Source organism: Heterocephalus glaber, unplaced genomic scaffold, assembly GCF_053883595.1.
Source record: "Heterocephalus glaber isolate CG9 unplaced genomic scaffold, H.glaber_assembly_v1.0 deba00000809, whole genome shotgun sequence".
Classification (NCBI taxonomy): Eukaryota; Metazoa; Chordata; class Mammalia; order Rodentia; family Bathyergidae; genus Heterocephalus; species Heterocephalus glaber.
In genome coordinates this window covers 4952514-4975866 of record NW_028258163.1, presented here as the reverse complement: position 1 = coordinate 4975866, position 23353 = coordinate 4952514, and the positions used below count along the sequence as shown (strand labels likewise).

Below are 23353 nucleotides of genomic sequence, written 5' to 3'. Positions count from 1 at the left end.
CATTTCTCACACAAAGAAGTAGAAATAGAAAATCAATACATGAAAAAATGTTCAACATCACTGGTCATTTGAGAGATGCAAACGAAAACAATACTGAGATTCCACTTCACTCCAGAAAGAATGGCTGCTATCATGAAATCCACCAATAACAAATGCTGGCGGGGCTGTGGGGAAAGAGGAACCCTGCTCCACTGCTGGTGGGAGTGTAGACTGGTGCAACCACTGTGGAATTCAGTATGGAGATACCTCAAAGAACTAGGACTGGAAGTCCCATTTGACCCTGCTATTCTACTGCTGGGGATTTTCCCCAAAGAATTTAAAGAATCATACCACAGTGACATATGTGTGCCCATGTTCATAGCAGCACAGTTTGTAATAGCTAAAACTTGGAAACAGCCGAAATGCCCATCAACTGGAGACTCGATAAAGAAACTGTGTGTTTTTTTTATAAAATGGAGTACTGCTCAGCCATAAAAAATGAGAAATTAGAGACATTTATAGCTAAGTGGATGCACATTAAGGTGATACTCTTAAGTGAAATAAATAGGACACACATGAATAAATTCTGAATAGTTTCACTGGTGTGAGAAACTGAAAGTGTAAATAAGGACTAAATGTGTAATAGGTAATGTGAAATAGGAAGAAAAGGGGCAAAGGGGAAGGAAGTGGGAGGGCTAGAGGAAAGGATAGAAGAGAATGGGATTAATATGAGAAAATGGAAAAATAGGAACAAAATCTTTGTAAATAGGGAGGAATGGAGGGGTTGAAGGGAGGGCTGGGCAAGGATGAAAAATAAGAACCAAGAGAGACTATTAAAGGTGCAAATTTCCAATGATGAATGTCATTATATTGTATACCTAAAATGTACCAATGATTAGAATGAATAATCGATAATGTAAAATAGGAAGAAAAGGTCCAAAGGGGTAGGGGTAGTGGGAGGGACAGGGGAAAGGAAAGAAGGGAAAGGAAAAATGCTGAGAAATGGAAAAAATGGAAATAAAGTCTTTGTAAATAGGGGAGGGTGGAGGGGGTGAAGGGAGGGCTAGGAATGGGGAAAAAATAAGAACCAAGATGCATCATGTAAAGGTACAATTCCCAGTGAGAAATGTAATTGTGTTGTATACCTACAATGTACCAATAAAAGAATTTAATACAGAAAAAAAAAGACTACATGGGTATTAAGCAGTGTGCCTCACTCACACCTTCCTCCTTTCCTAGACACAGCCCCTGCTGGGCCCTCCCCAGATCAGAAAAGATTACTCAGAGGTTATAATGTGATATTCTGTAGATTTGCTTTTGGTTGGTGTGAAAGGGGGCACATTCTGTTTGCCCACATAGAACTTCTTTAATGTAATTCATTATTAATATTTAAAATGTCTAATGTTTCCCATAAAAAAATGTGAATTCCTTTGTTCTTTCCCAACCCCACAGAATTGGAGGATCCAGGCAGCCCTGGGCTGGGACTCTCACATAACACCACTCACTAATGCAGAGTCCACTCTGTGGCCTGGCCCCACCACCATCACCACCACTGGCCCAGCTATCACTGCACATGAGCCACCTTGGACCCTCTGAACCTCTGTGTCTGAAGGTGGCTGCCTAGACACAGAACCTGTGGTAAGGATTCTTAGCCAAGTGAGTTCCTGGAGGCATGCCTTCCGCAGCAGGGACGTGAGTCTAATAGGCTTGGTCAAGAGTCCAAAGGTAAGCTAGGAGGTGGTCTCGCTGAAGAGCAGCTTTAGTGTGATCCTTCGGTAGCACCACAGAACTGAGCCCAAATCGAGGCAAGGGACCTGGAGTGGGAAGAGATGCCGTGCTGTGTCACCTGCCTCCTGTTTGGCTTGGGAAGGGGATAGCTATGCACTCTTAGCACAGGACAGGATACACAGAGAGGAGCCAAGTGAAGGGTCTGGGCAGGGTTCCAGCAGCACTCACTCCATGTCTCCAATGAATATTGGAAAATAAAAGCCAGGTGACAGGGCAAAGTGCTTCAGGGAACACAGGAGGGTGTATTCCTTTGTAGAAGTAAAGAACATTCCTACAAGATTAACATGCAAGTATGTACAAATGAGGACCGCTGCACACCTTCCCAGGTAATTCCCTACAAATGCGTAACTGCATCTGACCCTTTTGTTACCTGCCACTCCACCATCAGCCCAGTCTGGGCTCCCCTCTCAGGCTCTCCAGGAAATAGATGGTCAAGATGAACTGGGAAGGAGCAGGATGGTGATCTTTAGGATCACTGAAGACTACACTGAAAGGCCATAGAACCAGCATGGGAATATTTGGAAAAGGATACAGAGAAACATGATGACTAAACCCATCACGTCACAGGCAGAGGTTTTATTGTAACAACGCATGTGTGGACACTCTCATAAGGACTTAATTCTTCACAGGCAGTAGTGAACTGACCAACAATACCTTTTAAAACTTCAATAAAAATAAATGTATAAAATAGGATTTTTTTAAAATCACAGAATATTACTTCATAAACTGACAAATTATAAATCTGTACTAAGGAGTTGACAGAATTATAAAACCACAATTAAGGAGTGTAGAGGTCACTGACTACCAGAGTTCACCTACCTCAGAACTGGACACCCCCAGATCTCTGTCATCTATATCCTTCAAAATTTCCTCCAGCCTTTTCTTTTCTGTGTCACTCATAGGCACTGGGCTTCTGGATCTCCTGGCTAACTATAGAATTTACAAATGCAAAATATGAAGTACACAATGTAATTTGTAGTTCAAAACAATTAAAATGGGACCTGAGAGTTCTACAATATACACACAATGATAAAATCTATCAGATTAGGCAGTTTACATTTGCTATGTAATTCTACTTTATGCAAATTTATTAGTATATGTTTATGATACATAATAATTACATTAGCTTTGGGGAATTAATTTTTTTATTCCCTTTCCCCTCATCTCCAAAAAGTCTACCTCTTTGTTTCCTACCACCTTACCTTTTAAAATTATTTATATTTTGGGACTGTCATATAAGAGAAACTATGCAATATTTAATCTGTGTCTGATTTATTTCATTTAACATGGCTTCAAGACATACTCATTTTCCTATAAATGACTCAAATGTATCCTTCTTTATGGCTGAGTAATACTCCAATGTGTATATGTACCACATCTTTATCCATTCATCTGTTGATGGGCATATAGACTGGTGCTATAATTTAGGTATTGTGAATTGCACTACTATAAAATGGGTATTCGTGTATCACTGTAGTATGATGACTTTAACTCTTTCAGGAGAGGTATAGCTGGGTCAAAGAAATTTTTAGTTTTAGTGTTTTGAGGAATCTCTACGTTAATTTCCATTATGTTATACTAATTTACAACCCCACCAATGATGTAGGTTTCTCTTTCCCCATATCCTCACCAACATTTGTTATTTTTTCAGTCCTTGACAATTGCCATTCTTATTGGAGAAAGATGGAATTTCAGTGTTGTTTTGATTTGCATTTCCCTAATGGTCAAAGATAATGAATATTTTTTCATGTACATATTGGCCATTTGTAGCACTTCCTTTGAGAAATATCTATTCAATTGCCATTTTTTGATTGGGTCTTTTGTTTTGGGGGATCTAATTTTTTTCAAGCTCTTTATATATTCTAGGTATTAGTCCTGTATCTGAGGAGTAGCTAGGAAAAACATTTTCCCACTTTGCAGGTTGTTTCTTCACTCTGTTGAATGTTTCCTTCTCTGTACCAAAGCTTTTAAACCTGATAAACTCCATTTGTTTATTCCTAGTATTATTTCTTATACAATTGGAGTTCTGTTCAGGAAGTCCTTCCTAGCTATGCTATGTCTTCAAGTGTTTTCTCTGTTTTACCTTCCAGAACATTTGCTGAGATATCTGATTTTTTATTTCTAGGTCTTTTGATTTTAGTGCAGAGTGAGAAACATGGGTCAGATTCATTCTTCTGCATGTGGATAACCAGCACCATTTGTTTAAAAGGCTCTTTTTGCCAGCATTTGTTTTTAGCCCCTTTATCAAAGATCAGATGACAAAGTGCATGGGGTCGTTTCTGTATCTTCTATTCTATTACATTGGCCTACATGCATATTTTTATGCCAATACCACACTGTTTTCATTACCTTAGCTTTGTAGTAAAACTTGTAATCCAGGATTGTGATGCCTCCTGGTTTGCTTGCTTTGTGTATTCTGGGTCTCTTCTGGTTCCATATAAATGTTAGGATTGTTTTTTCTAGTGCTGTGAAAAATGTTATTGGTATTTTGATTGGAATTGCATTAAATCTATACATCATTTTTGGTAATAAGACCTTTTTGACAATATTTCCTCTACCAGAAACAGCAGGTGTCTTTCCATTTTCTAATGTCATCTTCAAACTCTTTCTTCAGAGTACTATAGTTTTCATTATAGAGGTTTTCACTTCTTCAATTAGGTTGATTCCTAGGTGTTTAATTCTTTGAAGCTATCAAAAGTGGGACTATTTTCTTGATTCCTTTCTCAGTAGGTTCATTATTTGTATACAGGAATGCTATCAACTTTTTTAAACAAATGCTATCGATATTTGTGTGTTGAGTTTGTATCCTGCCACTCTGCTGAATTTATTAGTTCTAAGAGTCTTCTGGTAGAGTTTATTTGGATCCTCTATGTAAAAATGATCATATCATCTTGCAAGTAGAGTTTGACTTTTTCCTTTCATTCCAGATGTGCCCCAAAAGCCTCACACACACAAAGATGTGTTTTTGAAAAATGATGGGATGATGGGGGCTCATCGCTGACTTGTTAGGCGGTGGGGCTGGGTCAGAGGCAGTGCTCCTCCTGGCCACTCCAGCTGAGCATCGACACCAAACTCCAGTCTATTCCACTCCTCTCTGGATTTCTGCACCAGGCGACTCCATAACCTGTGCCTCCCAGGAAATCCACACAGTGCTGTAAATTAACACCACACATTCAAAGGTGGCTCCCACCCTCAGTTTGCTTTCCAAGGGTATCACACTTCAACACAGAGGACTTGTTCCCTGCTCTTTGTTCTGCTCCCCCAGAAACGGGAGGTGTGGTCTTTCTCCCACTCTCTGGACTCCACTGTATCAGGCTCCTCCAATCAAGATGGTGGTAACCATCTCTTCCTGACACACAGTGGTATCTGAACCATGAAGTGTGGAGGTTTCCTTGTGCCTAAGCAAAGGGAGGTACTTACGATGGCTTCTCATCCAGATTCTGCTCCAGTCCATTTTAATGAGGCAAAGAAGAAAGCAAGGGGGACTAAGGTGGCTCCCGATCTGGTCCTGCCCAAATCCTAGGCTACGGAATGGAACTACCTCTGTTCCCTGATTGCTTGGCTACAGTCAGATGTCCCTGTACATGTCACCTGGACAAGTGTTTCTCCATCCTGAGTTGGAAGCGCTTGTGGAGTGCTGTCTTTCCTTTGACAGCTGCATGGAAGGAGAAAATTCCCCTCCCTCTGTGAGCCACACCTTCTCTGCTGCCTGGGTGCAACGTTTCAGTTGATTCCCTTTGCTTTCTAATCACCCATCTTTCTGGATGTCACCTGATTACTTTCACACCCAGGTTGTAATTACACGAATCTTGGTGTACCCCAGTTTCCTTCCAGAGCTGCATACCTGCTGGTTTTGGAAGATTATGCCAGAGCCATTTGCGAACTGCAGCCCCCCTCTAGGCAGCCATCTTCCTCAGTCCCTTACACCAATTTTTTGCAATGGGCCATTCTCCAAGCAAAGGTATTTCCTCTTTCAGCAAGCCACAGGCCATCTTAGCCATTTCAACAAAACATTTTATAATAATAATAATCCCAGCAATCAGGGAGACTGATGCAGGAGGATTGTAAACTCAAGCCCAGCCTGGGCAACTTGGTGAGACCTTATCTCAAAATTTTTTTTAAAACTTTTTTTTAAAGGGCTGGGGATGTAGCTCATTGCAAAGGCCCTGCGTTCAATCCCCAGTACTGCAACAATAACAATAATAAAGCATGAGAAGTTTTCAAATATCTCTCCTTCTAATACAGGAACCCTTGATTAGTCTGCATCTGCCTGAAAGACAACCGAGTCAGACTGCAGGATCGAAGATGAGCCTTTGAGGCAGGAAGCCAATCAAGGGCACTGACTGGTGCCAGGAGGCTCCGCCTGTGGGTGTCACCTGCCCACCTTGCTACTCTGCATTTCCCATTAATTTCTAAATGCACTCGCTATACAATCATTCTCTTTACTTTAAAAAACCAGTGTGCTACTAAAAATCTGGGAAACATTGTCCAAAGCCATTATGTATCTAAAGAAATGTTTCTGAAATTGTAAGAACCAGGTTATTTCTGGGTGGCAAGATAAATGTTAGTTGTAGCCCTTTTTAAAAGGGATAGGATAGCAAAGGATATGCTATGAAAGAGAGGGAAGGAAGAACAAGATAGGGAAGGGAAGAAAGAAAAGAATAGAGGAAAAGACAGAAGAGTAGAGGAGAGAAGAGAAAAGGAGAGGAGAAGGAGTGGATGGGATAGAGCTGGGGATATATGTAGCTCAGTGGTGGAGTGCGTCCTTATCATGCACAAGGTCCTGGGTTTGACCCCCAGTACCCACCCCCCAAAAAATGGTAAGATAGAAAAATTAAGATACAAAAGTAAATATAAGTATTAGTTCATAGAACTTTTCTTGAAAGAAAACTAAAGTTATACGTACCACTTCAATGATGCATGCATTAATTGTGAATGAAAAAAAAAATGTAAAGACCCTGAACACATGATTACCAATTTTGTAATTCATTTAGTTCCACAGTGTGGTTCTTTACTTCTAAGTACCTACCTCAATGTTTCGCTTAATAAAATCCTGGTTGTGTTTACCCCTGAGCTCAATCTTCTCTGTTTTTGAGAAAGGTTTCTTTTCTGCTTTGAGCAATGACTCATTTCTTTCCACATCATAGGTAAAATCTAATATTTAAAAAGTTCAAATTGTTTTCATAATTACAATTGTGGATTACACTAAAATTCACTTTGAGTATATATTAAAATATGTAAGAAAACACACATAGACTGGCTAACTTCTAAATTCCAGATCCAGAAACCTAATACAGTATATTTTTTCTTAAAGAGATAAATGTACTACTATAACTTCTAATGAAGGTCTCTCTAAACTTCTTGTGCTAGTATCCTGTATCAAACTTGGGAATGGTAGGAAACACGAACAGGACTTCAAGTCATTTACGTGAGCAAGAAATCTCTCATGTTACGAGGATCTTTAAAATATATTTTATCTTTATAGGAACCAAAATGCCCCCTAAAGATTAGAGTAGATTCCTCTATGTTATTAGTTTGCCACCTTTCTCTCTTCTGAACAGTGGGCTTCTTGCTCAGCACTGGACATAAGTGACCTGGCTGCCCTTGCATCTCATCCGGACACTTCCCTCCTTCAGCCTCGAGTAGCCCTGAGAGGTTCAGACCTCGGTGCTCAAAACAAAGGTACAAATAATACTTGTAGACTTGTACTCCTTTTATTAAATATCTTTTCACTGTGTCATGTCCAAAGATTTTAAAACAAGAGCATGTGAACCCTTCATTAAAGTTCTAAAATATGTATAGTCTCCCTAAATGACAAACGGAGCTTGCCCTAATAAATGGAAAAAACTGCCACATTAAGGTCCAAAAGGGAAAAAATACCAGTCAGTAGTTCAAGCCAGACTAGGTTGACTTTAAATTTACCTTTGTTTTATTAGAGAAGTTACCTCGATTAAAAAAAAAAGATTAAGGAGACGAACCAATTGGCTTACTTACAGATAATTATCCAAGATTCAATACAGAATCTTTGTGTTTTGTTTTGTTTTTTAAGACAAGCTCTTGCTTGCTATGTAGTCTAAGCTGGCTTTGAATTTACTATGGAGCTCAGGCTGGCCTCGAACTCAGAGCCAACGTCCTGCCTCAGCCTCCCAAGTGCTAGGATTACAGGTGTGCGCCACCTGCCGGGCTTCAATACAGATTTAACCAGTAAGAAATAAATTTTGATGAAAATGGCTGGAAATAGAAAAGGAGTAAGATCACTGAATGTAAATTGTTGTCAAGCAAATAAGCCCCTGCCTCAGAACTGGAGTTTTATTTATTAATCACAGAATTACTGCCAATACAAACTACCAATATGTAAAGTATGAATTAACTTTTTTTAGTGAGTGGCCACATTAGATATAAAAATATATCACTGGTTTTCCATCATTTAAGTTGCGTATGGACTTTCTAGTTGAAATCTGAGTCCATTCAGTTGAAGTTTCATATATACTTAAAAATATAGCATTAAAGTTACTCAAATACAGCTATTTCTATATTTATAATAGAATTTCTGTAAAACATACTTCTAATAAATTATAGGGAAACAACACTGGATGAACTGGCCAGAACTGTCTCACTGGAAAAGTCCCCTTCTATCCTGTCTAGTGGCGATACCACAGGAGTCTCCATTTTCCCACAGTGACATCAACCTTTCCTAGGTTGGACAAGTTGGTTGGACCATGGGTGGGCACCTGATCCAAGCCGAATTAGTCTCTCTTGTAGGATTCTGGAACTAGACCTTCCTCACAATGACTAACCATAAGAACACAATGACTAACCTTAGGAACCAGAGCAATCTGTGCACTACCAAGATCTTTTCCATCATTTTGCGTCTTAAGCTCAGTTTCCATTACTTGCAGTCAGCTTTTTCTCTTTAACTCTTACACAAAATTTCAACCAACCAAAGTAAAGAGAATGGTACAATGAATTCTCAACTTCAAACGGATCGACTCATAAGCAATTGTGTAGCCTCTTGAATCCTTCTTCACGTACCTCTACATTCATTTATATCAAATCATGACATCCCTAAATATTTCTGCATATAGTGAGTATTCTATTATTACAATACATACAATCAAGCAAATTAAATAAAACTTACCTAGACTGACATTCTGCATACCATTTTCATAATGTTCTGGAGGGACTTGAGTATGAAACACTGAGAAAAAGGTGTCCTCATCTTCAGAATGAGAAGGACCTGATTTTTTTAAAAAAATTACTCATTTAATACTCAAAAAAAATCAAGGCTTGTCTACACAGTTGTTTTTTAAGAAGAGCTCAGATCTAATATTCTCTGTAATATTGATGAATCCCCTTTATACAAATAAAAATTTTAAAACAATGTCAGTGTCACTTATAAGTAGAAATGACAAGCAACTTTGTATGTATGAGCCACTGAAACAAACTACAGAAGTCAAGAAAGTTGAACAGCATTTCCCTAGCACAAAAAAAGATTTATGAGAGTGTGCTAAAATATTACATTAACTCTCCAGAGATGATGTACTCAAACCCTAATGTTAATAATACAGAGAATGTGCATACCAAGTAGCTGTAATTATGTTTTTCTTTTCCTTTTTTTAGATACCCAAGGTGAAGATTTCAAATATATGGTCAGTCATCAAGAAAAAAAGAATGTGAAGCCAGGTCTAGTGGTGCATGGTTATAATCCTAGCACTCAGAGAGGTTGAGACAAGAGAACTGCAAATTTGAGCCCACCTTGGGAAACTGAGTGAAAACATGTCTCACAATTTAAATTTTTAAAAAGACTTGGGGTGTACTTCAATGTGAATGCCCTGGGTTCAATCTTCAGTACTGGAAAAAAAAAAAAAAAGCCAACCACCACAACAATATAAAACAGTATGTTTGAAAGACAAAACATGGAAGACTCTTGATAGTTAGCTTTCTTCTTTTGTGATTTATTCTCTTGAGCTAGACTCCATAACAAAATAGAAAATCAGAGCATTATCTTTTAAAAGAGTTTACCCTTTTACACCCTTGATCCTGGGAAGGATGGGATCTGGTCAATTCCTGAGATACCTTCAAGCCATCTTTCCTATATCCTGATGCAAAATATTTGCCATTTATAAAAATGCTAATCTTTTCAGCAACCATGCTCTTTTTGCCCCAACTCTGTAGACACTTTCTTTCTGGGGAAACTGCAAACTTTTCACATCTGCTTTTTGCTCTTGATTCTTACTGTCAATCTAGACAAAAAGCAGTCAGTAGTATCTGTGTCATAGCCTGAACATGGGGCTGCCTTGAAATTTCTTCCACCAGATCAGTTAGTCCACCACCCTTAGTCTCAGTCTCCTGTAAAGTCTCTGGACATGGAAAAATGAAGACAAATTTTCTTCCAGTGTATCACATACATGGCCTGTAATCCAAATGTCAATGGAGTCCTTGTTTCCAGGAGAAACCTCCTGAGCCTGGCCTACCAGCATTTTGGTTTTCTAAGCTCCAGCCAGAACCACCCATCAAACTCTGCTTACAGCAGTGTAGGGCTTCTCTAGTCCACTTCTCCAAACTTTTCCAAACTCCTCCTGCAAACAAGTTCCAAAAGCTTCTGAATCACATGGTCAGGTACAGTCACAGCAATGACCCAATTCTTGGTACTAATTTTCTGTATTAGCTTTCCTATTGCTGGGACAAAATACACAACATCCTTAAAGAAGGAGAGGTTTATATGGCTCACAGTTTTCAGTACAGTCAATTCATGGTTGGCTGGCTCCAAGGCAGAAATGGCATGGTGAAAGGTCTTCCAAAGGAAAGCTGCTTGCCTCGTGCCATCCTGGAAGCCAACAGAGGAGGGAAAAGCCACAAAGAAGAATACACCCTCCCAGATCATACCCAGAGTGACCCACTTCCAACTAGGCCCCACCTCTTTAACAGCACATTTATCTACTGAACTCATCAATGGATGAATCCACTGTTGAGTATAGTGCCCCATGATCCAATCACCTTCCAAACACATTAGGCTTTGAGGGGACACTTCAGATCTAAACTATAACAACATTGTTTAACTTTTTGTTAAATATTGTAATTTATTTTTATGTTCTTCTATTAGCTAATTTAGACAGTGTATATTTTCAAGAAACTATAACTTTTTTCAGTTTCTCTATCTGTTTTCAACATGATCAAATTTGTCAGGTTGTAGCAGCCTGGGTTTCATAAAACATGACAAGTATCTCGTACCTATCACTGAAAATAAACCCGACCCATGAAATTAAAAACTTGATAATTGGACTTCATTAAAATTAGAATTTTCTATTTAAAAGATACTGTTAAGAGAATGCAAAGGCAAGCCATTGATCAGGACAAAATATTTGCAAAATACATGTCTTAATTACTTTCTCATTGCTGAGATACAAAACCCAACACCCACAACTTAAAAGAAGAGAGATTTATTTTGTCTCACAAGTTCAGTCTATGGTTGGCTGACTCCAAGGCAGAAACAGGATGGCAGAGGGGCACAGCAAAAGAAAAGGTGCTCAACCCATGGCAGGGGCTGGAAGCAAAGAGAGAAAGAAGGAGACTGGGACAAGAAGCCTTCCAGGTTACCCCTTCAGGGAATGTCCTCAACCAGGCCCCACCTCCTAACAAGCACATTTAGCTGTTAGTCATCAATGGGTGAGTCCAGAGTATAGTGATCCCACAATCCAATTATCTTCCACAAGCCATACCTTTGAACATCTGACACCTTTGGGGATAGTCTAGATCTAAAGCATTACAATACATATCTGATAAAAGACATATCCAAAATATACAAACAGCTCCTAAAAGTCAAATGTAAAAGAGCCACCCAATATAAAATATGAGTAACAGATTTCAAAAGAAGATATATGTTATAGTTATATTTAGATGTCCCCCGAGAGGCTCATGAGCTTGGGGAGGAGAGACTTTTGGAAGGTGGTTGTATTATAGGGGCTTTAGATGACTTGCTATTTGTAGGTGGGGTCTGATCAGAACAGTTGGGTCTCTGTGGTTGTGGTGTGGAATGGTTTATCTCTCTCGCTGGCTCCTCCCTTGATCTCTCTCTTTTTTTGCTTCCTGTCTACCACGCCTCTCTGCTATCCATCTTGCCCTGGAGCTGTCCAACTCTGCAGGGACTGAGACAACTGAAACATGAGCCAAAATAAACCTCTCCTCCTTTAAGGTGCAGGTGTCAGGTTTTGTGTCTTATTGATGAGAAAGTGACGAAGACAATATGAATGGCAAATAAGCATATAAAATATACTTATCATTAGTCATTAGAGAAATGCAAATTAAAACAACAACCTGCCACTATGTACCTATTAGAATGGCTAAAACCCAAAACCCTGGCAATTGTTGGTAAAGATGCAGAGCAACAGGAACTTTCATCCATTGCCTACGGGAACCAAAAATGGTAGATAATTTGGAAGGTAATAAGCTAGTTTTCTACAAAGCTAAACAGTCTTATATGATCTAACAATTGTGTTCCTATTTACCCAAATAAGTTGAAAACTCAGGTCCACCCATAAACTTCCACATAAATGTTTATAGCAACTTTATTTACAAGTGTAAAAATGGGACACAACCAAGATTTCTTTCAACAGGTAAAGGAATAAACAAACTGTGATATATCCATAGAGTGAACTATTTTTCGGTAAAAAAAAAAAGAAATTAGTAATCAAGCTGCCAAAGGTATGAGTTGGAAAGTGATACACACCTATATTCCTAACTACTACAGAGGCTGAGGCAGGAGGATCACAAGTTTGAGGCTAGCCTGTACAACTCACTGAAACCTGTCTCAAAATTTCAAGGCCCAGGGATGTAACTTGGTGATAGAGCACTTGCCTAATATGCTTAAGCCCTGGGTTAAATCCCCAGTACCGGCGGAAGGGGGACATGAGATAAATCTTAAACAAGCCTTGCTAAGAGAAAGAACTAAGTCTGAAAAGGCTATATGCTGCACAATTCCAATTATATAACATTCTTGAAAAGGCAAAACTATACAGACAATAAAAGATCAGAAGTGGCTAGGGCTTTGGGAATTCACACAGGGTGTCTTTAGGGTAGTGAATACTATTCTGTATGCTGAATATACAATTTTTGAAAACTTATAGAGCTTCACAAAATAGAATGAATTTTTTTTTTTGATACCAGGGATCGAACTTGGGTCCTTGCGTTTGTGGGCCAGGCAGCGGAACCACTGAGCTAAATCCCCGGCCCCAGAATGAAATTTAGTATGTGCAAATTATCAGAAAATTATTTAGGAAGGGAAGGAATCCCAGGATGGATACAAAATGTGACAAAATAATCTAACTGTATAAAAAGTGTACGAAACAACTTCTCTAAAGGAAATAGGAGGAAAAGGTACCGTTTTCGATAACTCTACAAATAGGGGAGAAAAGGCAAACAAAAGGCAGCAGAAACTGCACATGAACACTATATTCTGGTTGATTTGGGTGTTTCCTGTAGGGGGAGTAACAATTTTGATATTACTATACCTGTAGAATGGAAGCTAGCCATTAAGTAAATATATGGCAGACAGTGGGAACCAGGTTTCTCACTGTTGGAGTGTAGTACTACAGATAAGCAAGGGGGAAGGTTAGAATGATCCACGTGGTGATGAGGGAAGCCAGAGGCATCCCTATGAACCTGAGCTTGTCTTAATATACATAAGGTGACCAAAATATATGGTGAAGGTTTAAATTTTTAAAACTTATTATAGTAAAAGATACATTGCCATTCGAACATGCTTATCCCAGTGCCCTTACCACTTTCTGAAGCACTTCTAGAAGTTCTTTTTCATATCTTTACAAGGTATGATAAAAAATATGAATAATGCTGACTGAGCGCCATCCAATGGAAAGGTAGCCTGTAGAAACATTATAAAATGTCCTCATCCACCTTATTCACCAGATCTGGCATGGTGCGACTTCTGGCTCTTCCCCAAAGTCAAAATGACCATGAAAGATAAATGCTTTAAATCAATTCAGGACATTGAGTCAGCCATGACAGCCTAATTAAACACACTCATGAAAGAAGACATCCAAAACTGCTTCATGAAGTGACAAGAATGATGGAATAAGTGTATTTGAAGGAAGGGAGAGGACTGTGAGGTGGATTAATGCCAATGTGTCCTTTTTTGTAGTAAGTTTTAAAAATTTAAACCATATGTTTTCATTACACTGCATACACACAGATGGGTACACATGGACATATCAATAGTTTATACATATATATTTCCTTTCTTGGAAGACCTATAATTGAGAACTCCCTTGATGCAAAAATCACACTGGACACTCAGTCTTTGGTTTCTAATACCACTCTCCAATTAAAGGAATCGGAGGTTCTTGGAAATGTCCCTGATTATAGGACCCAGGAAGGAAAATAGTAGATGTGTCTTGTTATGGTTTAGCTCTTAAACATCCCCCAAAGGTCATGTGTTGAAGACTTGGTCTCCTGCCTGTGGTGGTTTTGGGAGGGTGGGACCCTTAGAAGATGGGGCCTGATGGAAAGAAGCTAGGTCATCAAGGGCATGGGCTTGAAGGGAATGCTCTACCACAGGCTCCTCACCATTAAGTTCTGCCTTGTCAAGGCCTCAAAGCAACACAGCCAGCCAATCATGAACCCAAACCTCTGAAGCCATGAGCCCAAATAAATGTGTCTTTCTGTAAATTTCTTTCTCTCAGGTATTTTGTCACAGTGACAGCAAGCTAACTAATACATGTCTAGAACATCTGGTAGCACCATAAAGTAAGGATATACTCAGCAACAGCAACAAAACAAAACCCACAAAGATAGGTGTGTGTAAAAGCACACAGGAACCAAATGAAAGAGCTCCCAACAGTCAAAGCTGGAAAACTTAGAAACAAAATAAATAAAGTGGTACTGAATTCTATTCCAAAGTATAAAATAAATGTCCACAAGTCTATACTGATACAAATAAATGATTTAATAAATTGGGGGAGAACAGACAAATCTCCCTTGTAGAATAAGTCAAAATAACTTATGTAAATATTCTGCCCTCAAGGAGGTAAAACCTAAATCCCTACTCCTTAAGAGGGGGCCACATATAGTAACTTCCTTCCAAAAAGTCTCCTGTGGAAAAGAAGGAAAAGCAGAATAATACTACAGTGGAAAAACCTGACAAGCACTTCCCCAGCCAGGTGACTGGACTTAAGAGCAACAGTGAGGTTATGTTAATAATAGCATGATGTAATACAATACAGTACAGACGGCACTTTAACTCTGTGGGCTTCCTCTCAAGAATATAATCTCAGTCTTAATAGAAAGCTACAAGATTAATCCCAATAGCTGAACATGCTACAAAATGCCTGACCAATACTACTCAAAACTGTAAAGGTTATTGAAAAGAAGGAGAGTCTGAGACAGTGTCATAAGCAAGAGTAGACTGAGAAAACCTGAGAATTAAATGTAATGTGGTGTGCCGGAGATTTAGCTCAGTGGCACTGTGCCTGCCTCGCAAGCACAAGGTCCTGAGTTCGATCCCCAGTACCAAAAAAAAACATGTAACGTGGGGATTATAGGACAGAAAAATATCATTAGGTAAAAATTAAGAAAATCTGAATAAAACTGGACTTTAGTTAATAACATTAATACTGGTTCGATAGTTGGAAAACACACCATACTAATGTAAGATGTTCCGACTGCGGGAAACTGGGTGTAGATATACAGGAAATCTCTGTACTAACTTTGTAATTTTTCTGTAAATGTAAATGTGTACTACAATTAAGAGTTAACTTTTTAAAAACTTCCAAATGTTTTTAGAACACTAGGGGGAAATATGAACAAAATTAGAAATAAAAAGATTTACAAACAAAGAGAATCACTATTAAAAATACTATATGAGATTTCATGTTCACAAATTTTTAGATCTTGGTAAATGAATACTTTAAAAAATTTCAGTGAAATGGATGCATTGCCAAAACTGACTTCAGAAGAGCTAGTCAACTGAAATAGAAGAGTAAATATGAAGGATGCTGAGAAGTGACTCAGAGAATTGCCTCCAAGTGATTATTTGAACCAGATGGCGTTTCCCATGAAATCTTTCAAGTTTTTAGGGAACAGATAATACTCATGTTACATAAACTGTTTCAAATCAGAGACATAAAAAGTAGCCAAGCCCCACTCTCGTTATGCAGTTCACAGAGCTGACAGAGCAAACACACGTGCACACACACCCTCCCAACACCATAAACACACATGCACCTACACACACGTGCACACACAGGCACACACACACATTAACACAGATACTCTATAGACAGAAAATCTCACTCTATAGATAGAAGTTTTTGAAAAAATTCAGCCATTCAAATTTGATACTAAATTAAAAGAATAGTCCTCCACATCTTTGAAGGGTTGACCCAGAAATAAAAGACTGATTTAGTATTTAAATATTTTAATTATACAACATTAAATAAGTTTTTCAAGAAAGAAAAATCTGTAGTAATTTAAATTAATACTTATATGCACTCAATAAATTTCAACACTTAGTCTATAGTTCTCAGAATAGGAATAATTATTGAAAAGGATACAGAAATTAACATTATTTTCTGGTGCTATGTTCATAAACAAGACCCAAAGCAAAAAACTAAAGATAATTAGAAGGAATAAAATAATTTAATTAAGTGTCTAAGTAGAAAGCCAATTATAAATGTGCAAAAAAAGTTGCTAGCTTTTCTCTATATCAATAAACCATTAAAAATATGATGTGGTATTTACCCACAAGGGTAGTAACAGTAAAGAGATATATAAGAACTATGGACAGACATATGTAACCTACATAAACTTCCTGATAAATGAAAGATCATATGAGACACATATTATATTCCTGTTTGATGTTATCTGGTAATCATAAGAATACTAATAAAGGCTCCATTTTTTTTGAGCACTTACTATATGCTTTAGGGGAAACAAACTGCCATGTCGAAAGAACACACAGGAATCCAGAAATAAAGTTCATGTATTCAAATAAAGCCAGGTGTGGAGGTGCATGCCTGTAATCCCAGCATTCCAAGAGGCTGAGGCAGGAGGATCACAAATTTTAATCCAGCTTGTATAATTTAAAGACAGAGCAAGACTGTCTCTAACTAAAAAATAAAAAGGGATGGAAATACAGCTCAGTGAAAAGCCCTAAGTTCAATTCACAGGACCACAGTAAAAAAAGTTGGGTGAGGGGGGGCTAAGAGGTTCAGCCAACAGCCAGAAAGGAATTGAGGTCTGCCCACAACCACCTAAGCAAGGTGGAAGCAAATTCTCTGGCTCCAGTAGAGCCAGTGAATGACCGTACACTGTCAATAAGCTGGAGAGCATCTTCGTGAGGAATGCTGAGCCAGATAAGCTCCTCACACCTGGCTGAAACTGGGAGAACATAAATGTTTGTTGTTTTAAGCTCCCATGTTTTAGGGTTGATCTGTTATGCAGTGAGAGATAATACAATGACAGTGAAGGAAAACAATGGTACCAAGGAGACAAGAGTACAAACTAAAAGTTGTTAGGAGAGCCTAAGAGATAATGCTGAAGACTGGGGTCAAGCCATTAATCATGGAAAAGAAAAAGAGGTCAAATACAGAAAAGGTGAAAGAAATTCTCAGTATTACTTATGGAAGAAATGTAAAAGAATGATGAGAGAGAAACTAAAGATGGTTCTTGAGTTTCTAGTTTAGAAGACTCATATAAAATATAGAAAAGAAGGGGTTGATTTCAAAAAACAGGGAAGGAAGGAAGTTAGGAAGGAAGGAAGGAAGTTAGGAAGGAAGGAAAAGGAAAGAGAGAACCAGCAGGAAATAAACTGGTAAAAATCTTACCATGCCATGAGTAGTCTACTGTGTGAAGAAACCACAGAGAGATCAAGTAGGGTAACAGTGGGAAGTGTGCTGTTAGAATTTAGGAGACTGTTTCTGTAGTGTGATGGAAGAAGATACAGACCACTAAAGAGTCAAGAAGAAAATGGAAGTTGAACAGGTAACCCTAATGGCTGTGGAACATTCTTCCAAGAACTCTGATCTTTAAGGAAAGGAGGGAAACTGATTGGAATTTGTTTGGGAGTAAAGCAAAGAACTGACTGGAAAGTTTTGTTTGTATTTTTTTTGGTCATTGGTTGGTTTAATGGCTCTCTGATCCTGTTTTAGGACTAAAAGATTTAAACATGATACATTGAAGGGAAAGAGCCACAGGAGAAGAGAGAAACTGAAGCTCTAGATTTAGAGAGAGAGAGAGAGAAAGAGAGAAAGAGCACAGTCAGAGTGAAGTTTAGAAACAGAAAGAAGGTGAAGAGGATTCTCACCCATTAGGTCCATTTTCTCAGGAAAGTAAGACCACCAGAAGAAGGCCTTACATAGAAGAGGAGAGGCTACCCACAGAGTAACAGTTTGGAAGTGACGCTCTGGAGAAGGCAAGAGATTGCTAAGCAATGCTGAGTGCTCAACAGTGGTTAAAACCAAAAACCCTGGGGTTGGGGATTTAACTCAGTGGTGCCACTGCCTGCCTTCCAAACCCAAGGTCCCAAGTTCGATCCCCGGTACCCCCCCCCAAAAAAAAGCCCTTATATGTGTCGGTTGGTACAGAGCCCCACTTTTCTCCCTCAGGCCTCTGGGAAACAGAGTAGCTACTTCTGCTCTTAAATGTTAACATTAAATATAAATTTTCTTCAAATATTGAACCTTAATATTCAAGAGCAGAAGTATCATATATCTGAATTTCACAGAAAAAGCACCTACAGAGAGGTACAGTGATGCCTCCGTCCACGGACACTTTTGTCTGCAAGCAATTTGGTTCACAAACAGAAGCCTTTGGGAAAATTTGGTTTCTGTCTGCAAACTCTGCCTCAGGTGACCAACACGACCGTGGCCATCTTTTCCACACAAACACAAATGTGGCCATCTTTTCCAAAATCGTAGAACAAATTAAGTTTATGAACCTTGTTATTCACAAATATGGAAAAGCCAGATTCATTGAGATGTTGACATTCTCTGCTTGCATGCATTGCTAAGTTTTAGCAAGGAACACAAGAAAGGAATGTGACAAAGGCAAAAAGAATAACCACTACCAAAGACACTGACAATAAACAACCACAGGCTAGATTTATCCGCCTTAGAGAATGTTGAATTCTATCTCTAGACATTATCTAAATGCTGGAAACTAAAGGAAAACTCCTGATGGTATAAACTTTTGATTTTCACATTTCTCTGGAAATATCTAAAAGTGATCCCTAAATAATGGGGTAGGACAGAGTCTTTAAATATTTCAGAAATCACTAGCAAATGCTATATTGCTTACTTCAAAGTCTCAGTAATTAGGCTGGGCATGATGGCACGTGACTATAATTCCAGCACTATGGGAGTCTGAGGCAGGATCAAGAGTTTGAAGCCAGCCTATGCAACTTAGCAAGACCCTGTCTCAAAATAAAAAATGTAAAAGATGGGGATGTACCTCTGTGTGAAGGCCCTGAGTCCAATGTCCAGCATAAAAAAAAAAAATCTCAGTAATTAAGATGGAGATTATTATGTATGGATTATAATGTAGATTTCATCTTTGTTTTGGAGTCAAGGCGTCATTTGTGTTTAGCCCCTATAAATAAAACTAAATACACAATCCAACAACAAGTAAACTCTGATATTTGTGATATTAGATGGGAATTGAGACAAATTTTGTGTTTGGGCGCCTGGAAAGCAGGCTGGAAATTGCCATTCTGCCAACACAGGCCCAAGTTCTTAATGTTAACTCTCAAACAAAAGGTTAAGGAAAAATGATCAGAGTAGACAAAGGAAAATGCTCCTCCTAAGGATTTTTTTCCTTTGTTTGAAGGGGAAAAGTGAAAAGAAAAGTAGAAAGTAGGTGTTAACCTGTTTGTAGGTAGACACTAGGTCTGACTCCAAGAGCTTTGCCCTTTACCTACTATAACTAGATGCTGCCACCTACCGGACAATCTCCAAGTGCTTTACACACTGCCCTTTTCCTAACAAACATTTCACTCAAAAGTTGATAGCTGTAAGTTTGATCAAAATAGATTTTTTTGTGTGTGTAACGGGGATCAAACTCAGGACCTTGCACTTGCGAGGCAGGCGGCAGAACTACTGAGCTAAATCCCTGGCCTCAAAATAGATTTTTAAGTTTTTATATTTTAAGGAGCTAAAGTTCAATAAGTGATCAGAAAATTCATCACAAATGGAGCAGATATAAGCATTCTACAATATGTAGCTATGTTGGAATAGGAATATGGGACTTTCAAAAATCAGTGCTTTGTAGCCAAACTGGCTTTGTGCATTTCTACTCATTTCTTTCAGGCCTGCAGTAAAAATACTGATATTATTCTTAAGCTAATCATTCTAATTTTTCCTCTTTTAGAAAAAGATAGTAATTATATAAACTGGTTTTTTCAATTTAATTAGGTTGGTAATGTAGGCTAAAATAAATATGAGTGCCTTTCTTGATATTTTCAAATGTTTAAATAATCAAATATATGTCCATAGATTTTCAATACTGTTGAATACATCCTTATGATGTAAAGAGCCAGCAGGAAATTTCATTAAGGAATTCACTTTTCTGTAATAGAACAGTCATTAGAAAAAGACTAATTAAATCTAAAGAAGTCAAAAATATAATAACTGCTCATTTTGGTGTCCTGGTCAAGTATGAACTAATCAGGACAGCCAGGGGCAAGAGTGAAGGGTGAGACACTTGATTCACCTAACAGTTTCTTTTATTCCCATTTCCTTTTACACACACTGCCAATAATTCATAACTAAGAATTCAAAATCTAAAAAATTGAAACTTTAACATGATAATATTTAAAGCAATGATCTTCTCTGCTTTCAAGCTTCCTTTAGCTACAGCTTTTGACTCAAGTCCACCTGAGGTCCACGTTGGAACACTGATACTAATCTGACATTACTGAAGTGTCTACAGCACTCATGTGAGCCTAGAGAGACATCTGTGAGCTCTATGGCTATCAGCCAGATATATATGTCACAAGATTTTAAAATTAGATGTATTTGATAGTTTTGCTTTGATTCTGGAAAAAAAAAAGGCAACTGAAAACGAATACCTTGACCTCTAGGGCCAAAAGTTCACTTGGTAGTGAACTCTAAACTGAGAAAGTTAATGTTAGAAGGCCACCACAGATCAGTCCTTTTCCAGGGAAGCCTGTCTCACATTGCTTGCTCCAGAGTGGGCAACAGTAGGCATGGTGGCCTTTGAGAAATACTGCATTCATTAGAGACATCAGGATGTAGCTCATGCTTTCTAAACCATGACTGCAGAAATACTGTAACATCCAGAGTACAGTCCAGACTCTACCCATGTTCTTTGCTTGGGATAACAGGTGTAGAGCCACTTCTATGAAGACGGAAAATTTATGACAGAAATGAAAGAAAACATAAGTTACGCTTCTGTAGACAATCTTAATACTCATCTTTAGACACTTTACTAAAAAAACTACTAATTAACTATAGAGTTAGAGATGCTTTGCAGTCTTAACATAATGTTGTAATCACTAAACTGAGAGAAATAATAGGTTCAAGAAAAACATGTTATTCCAAAAAACTTTTTTAAAATCGACAACACCCTAATAAAATGCATTACAAATCTATACTAATAAAATTAGAGTGACACTAATAGAAAATTTGGAAATAGGATCAATCAGTGCCTGATAAGGTTAGCTTTTTAAATAAGTGGGGAAATGATGGTTATCCAGTAAAAGATGTGATAACTGGCCAGCAAAAGAGGGGAGAAGCTGAATCAACTCTACCTCACACTGATACCAAAATACATTTTAGTATATTAACACTTAAATTTATAAACAAGCATACTAAAGGAAAATATAAGCATATTTTTATAGAAAATTTATATGGAATAGACATTTTTTCCTTGCACTACTGGGGACTGAACCCAGGGCTTCACACATGCAAGGGAAGTGCCTTACTACTAGGCTACACCCCAGCTCTGGAATCTATTTAAACAAAGCATCAATGAATGGTTATATAAAAGAAATGACTAATTTAACTCATTAAGTAATGTAAACTTCTATAGACCAAGAAATATCACAAAACTCCAGAAAAAATAAGTTGGAAGAAATGTTTCTCATTATTTTTAACAATGAAAGAATTGGTTTCCTGGGCCCGTTGTAACAAATTACCACAGACTGAGTAGCTGAAAACAACAAAAATGTGTTCTCTCACAATTTCAGAAGCTAAGTAACTGAAATCGAGGCATCACCAGAGTATTTCCTCTGAGTCCTTCCTTGTGTGGCTCCCAGCAAGCCCTGGCAGGAATGCCAAGGCTGGTAGCTGTGTCACTCCAACAACTGCCTCTACCTTCACAAGGCCTCTTTCCAGTGCCTCCGTGTCTCTACCTCTCTCTGTGTCCTCTTCTTAGAAGGATACCAGTCCCTGGACTTCAATTTCACCCTACCCCATCATGACCTCATCTCAACTAATTACATCTGTAAAGACCCTATTTCCAAATTAGGTCACATTCTAAGGTTCTAGGTAGACATGAATTTGAGCAAGAAACTACTAAAATCACTATAGCCTGGAACTGGCCAGTATCATTTTTTTGTCTGCATAGTCTTTGAATATGATCTGCTTAGGCTTTCTCACACCAGCCTTCCGGCAGTCTCACTTCTTACATAATGGCTGGCTTTCCTCTGCATGAACATTCTAAGGAGGGGAGGAGAAAACGTCATTCTTAAAGACTAGGAGAAGAAGTGGCATGGTATTGTTTTAGCTGTTATACATCAGTCAGTTATCACAGAATGACAAAGAAGGAAGAAATACATTTTATCCTCTAATGAGGAGCAGAATGAGAGTACCTAGGAGGAAGGAACTGGTGGCCACCATCTTGGAAATGAGCTAACACACAGATTAATTCTTATTGACAGCTAAAGGGGCTCATGAGATACAAATTATTTTTTTAAAGGTTACAAAACCATGTGTCTAATTTTATCCCATTTTTATTCTTTAAAATATATATGTATATTTATACTAAAAGTTTCAAAGGTTAAAGATTAAACCACAGTATTAATAGTGATTGTCTCTGCGTGTTGAGAATTTAAGTGACAGTAATGTTTTTCTTTTTGTTTACCAATATTTGTAAGATAGATTACCCATATGTTACTTCTGTAACAAAATAAAAGAAACAGGGCCGCGGATTTAGCTCAGTGGTTCCGGCGCCTGCCTTTCAAGCACAAGGTCCTGAGTTAGATCCCCAGTACCAAAAAAAAAAGAACCCGTTGTTTATCCAAAATAAAAGAAGCAGAAAGTAAATGATCTATTATTTTAATATAGGCAAGCTAGTAATTATTGGTGTTTCAATCAGGACACATACACGGCAAGGTAAATTTCAATAAGGTCACTCTAGCTATGGATCTACCTACTGGAGACCTGAAAAGGTTCATTGTTTTAAAGTCCTTAATTATAAAAGAGGCAATTCAAAGGAACACTCGCCTTCTTCAAAAGAAAATGCTCGGTGCACTGCAAACCCAGGTCTCCCAAACTCCACCAGAGTGGTGGAGAACCTATGGCACACGGGCCACAGCAGGCTCTTTGTATCACTAAAA

General features: G+C 38.3%; 1 protein-coding gene across 2 annotated transcripts in view; it reads right to left on the bottom strand.

The window, feature by feature from the left end:
* The window catches only part of Fsip1 (fibrous sheath interacting protein 1), a 202743-nt gene that overhangs the window by 167451 nt on the left and 11939 nt on the right, over positions 1 to 23353 (bottom strand). For both annotated transcript variants that reach the window (XM_004861529.3, XM_087207519.1), the window contains 3 exons: positions 8906 to 9004; positions 6797 to 6921; positions 2587 to 2697 (listed from right to left, as the gene is read on the bottom strand). In XM_004861529.3, the coding sequence (XP_004861586.1) occupies positions 2587 to 2697; positions 6797 to 6921; positions 8906 to 9004 (335 nt within the window). The remainder of the gene's footprint in view (positions 1 to 2586; positions 2698 to 6796; positions 6922 to 8905; positions 9005 to 23353) is intronic.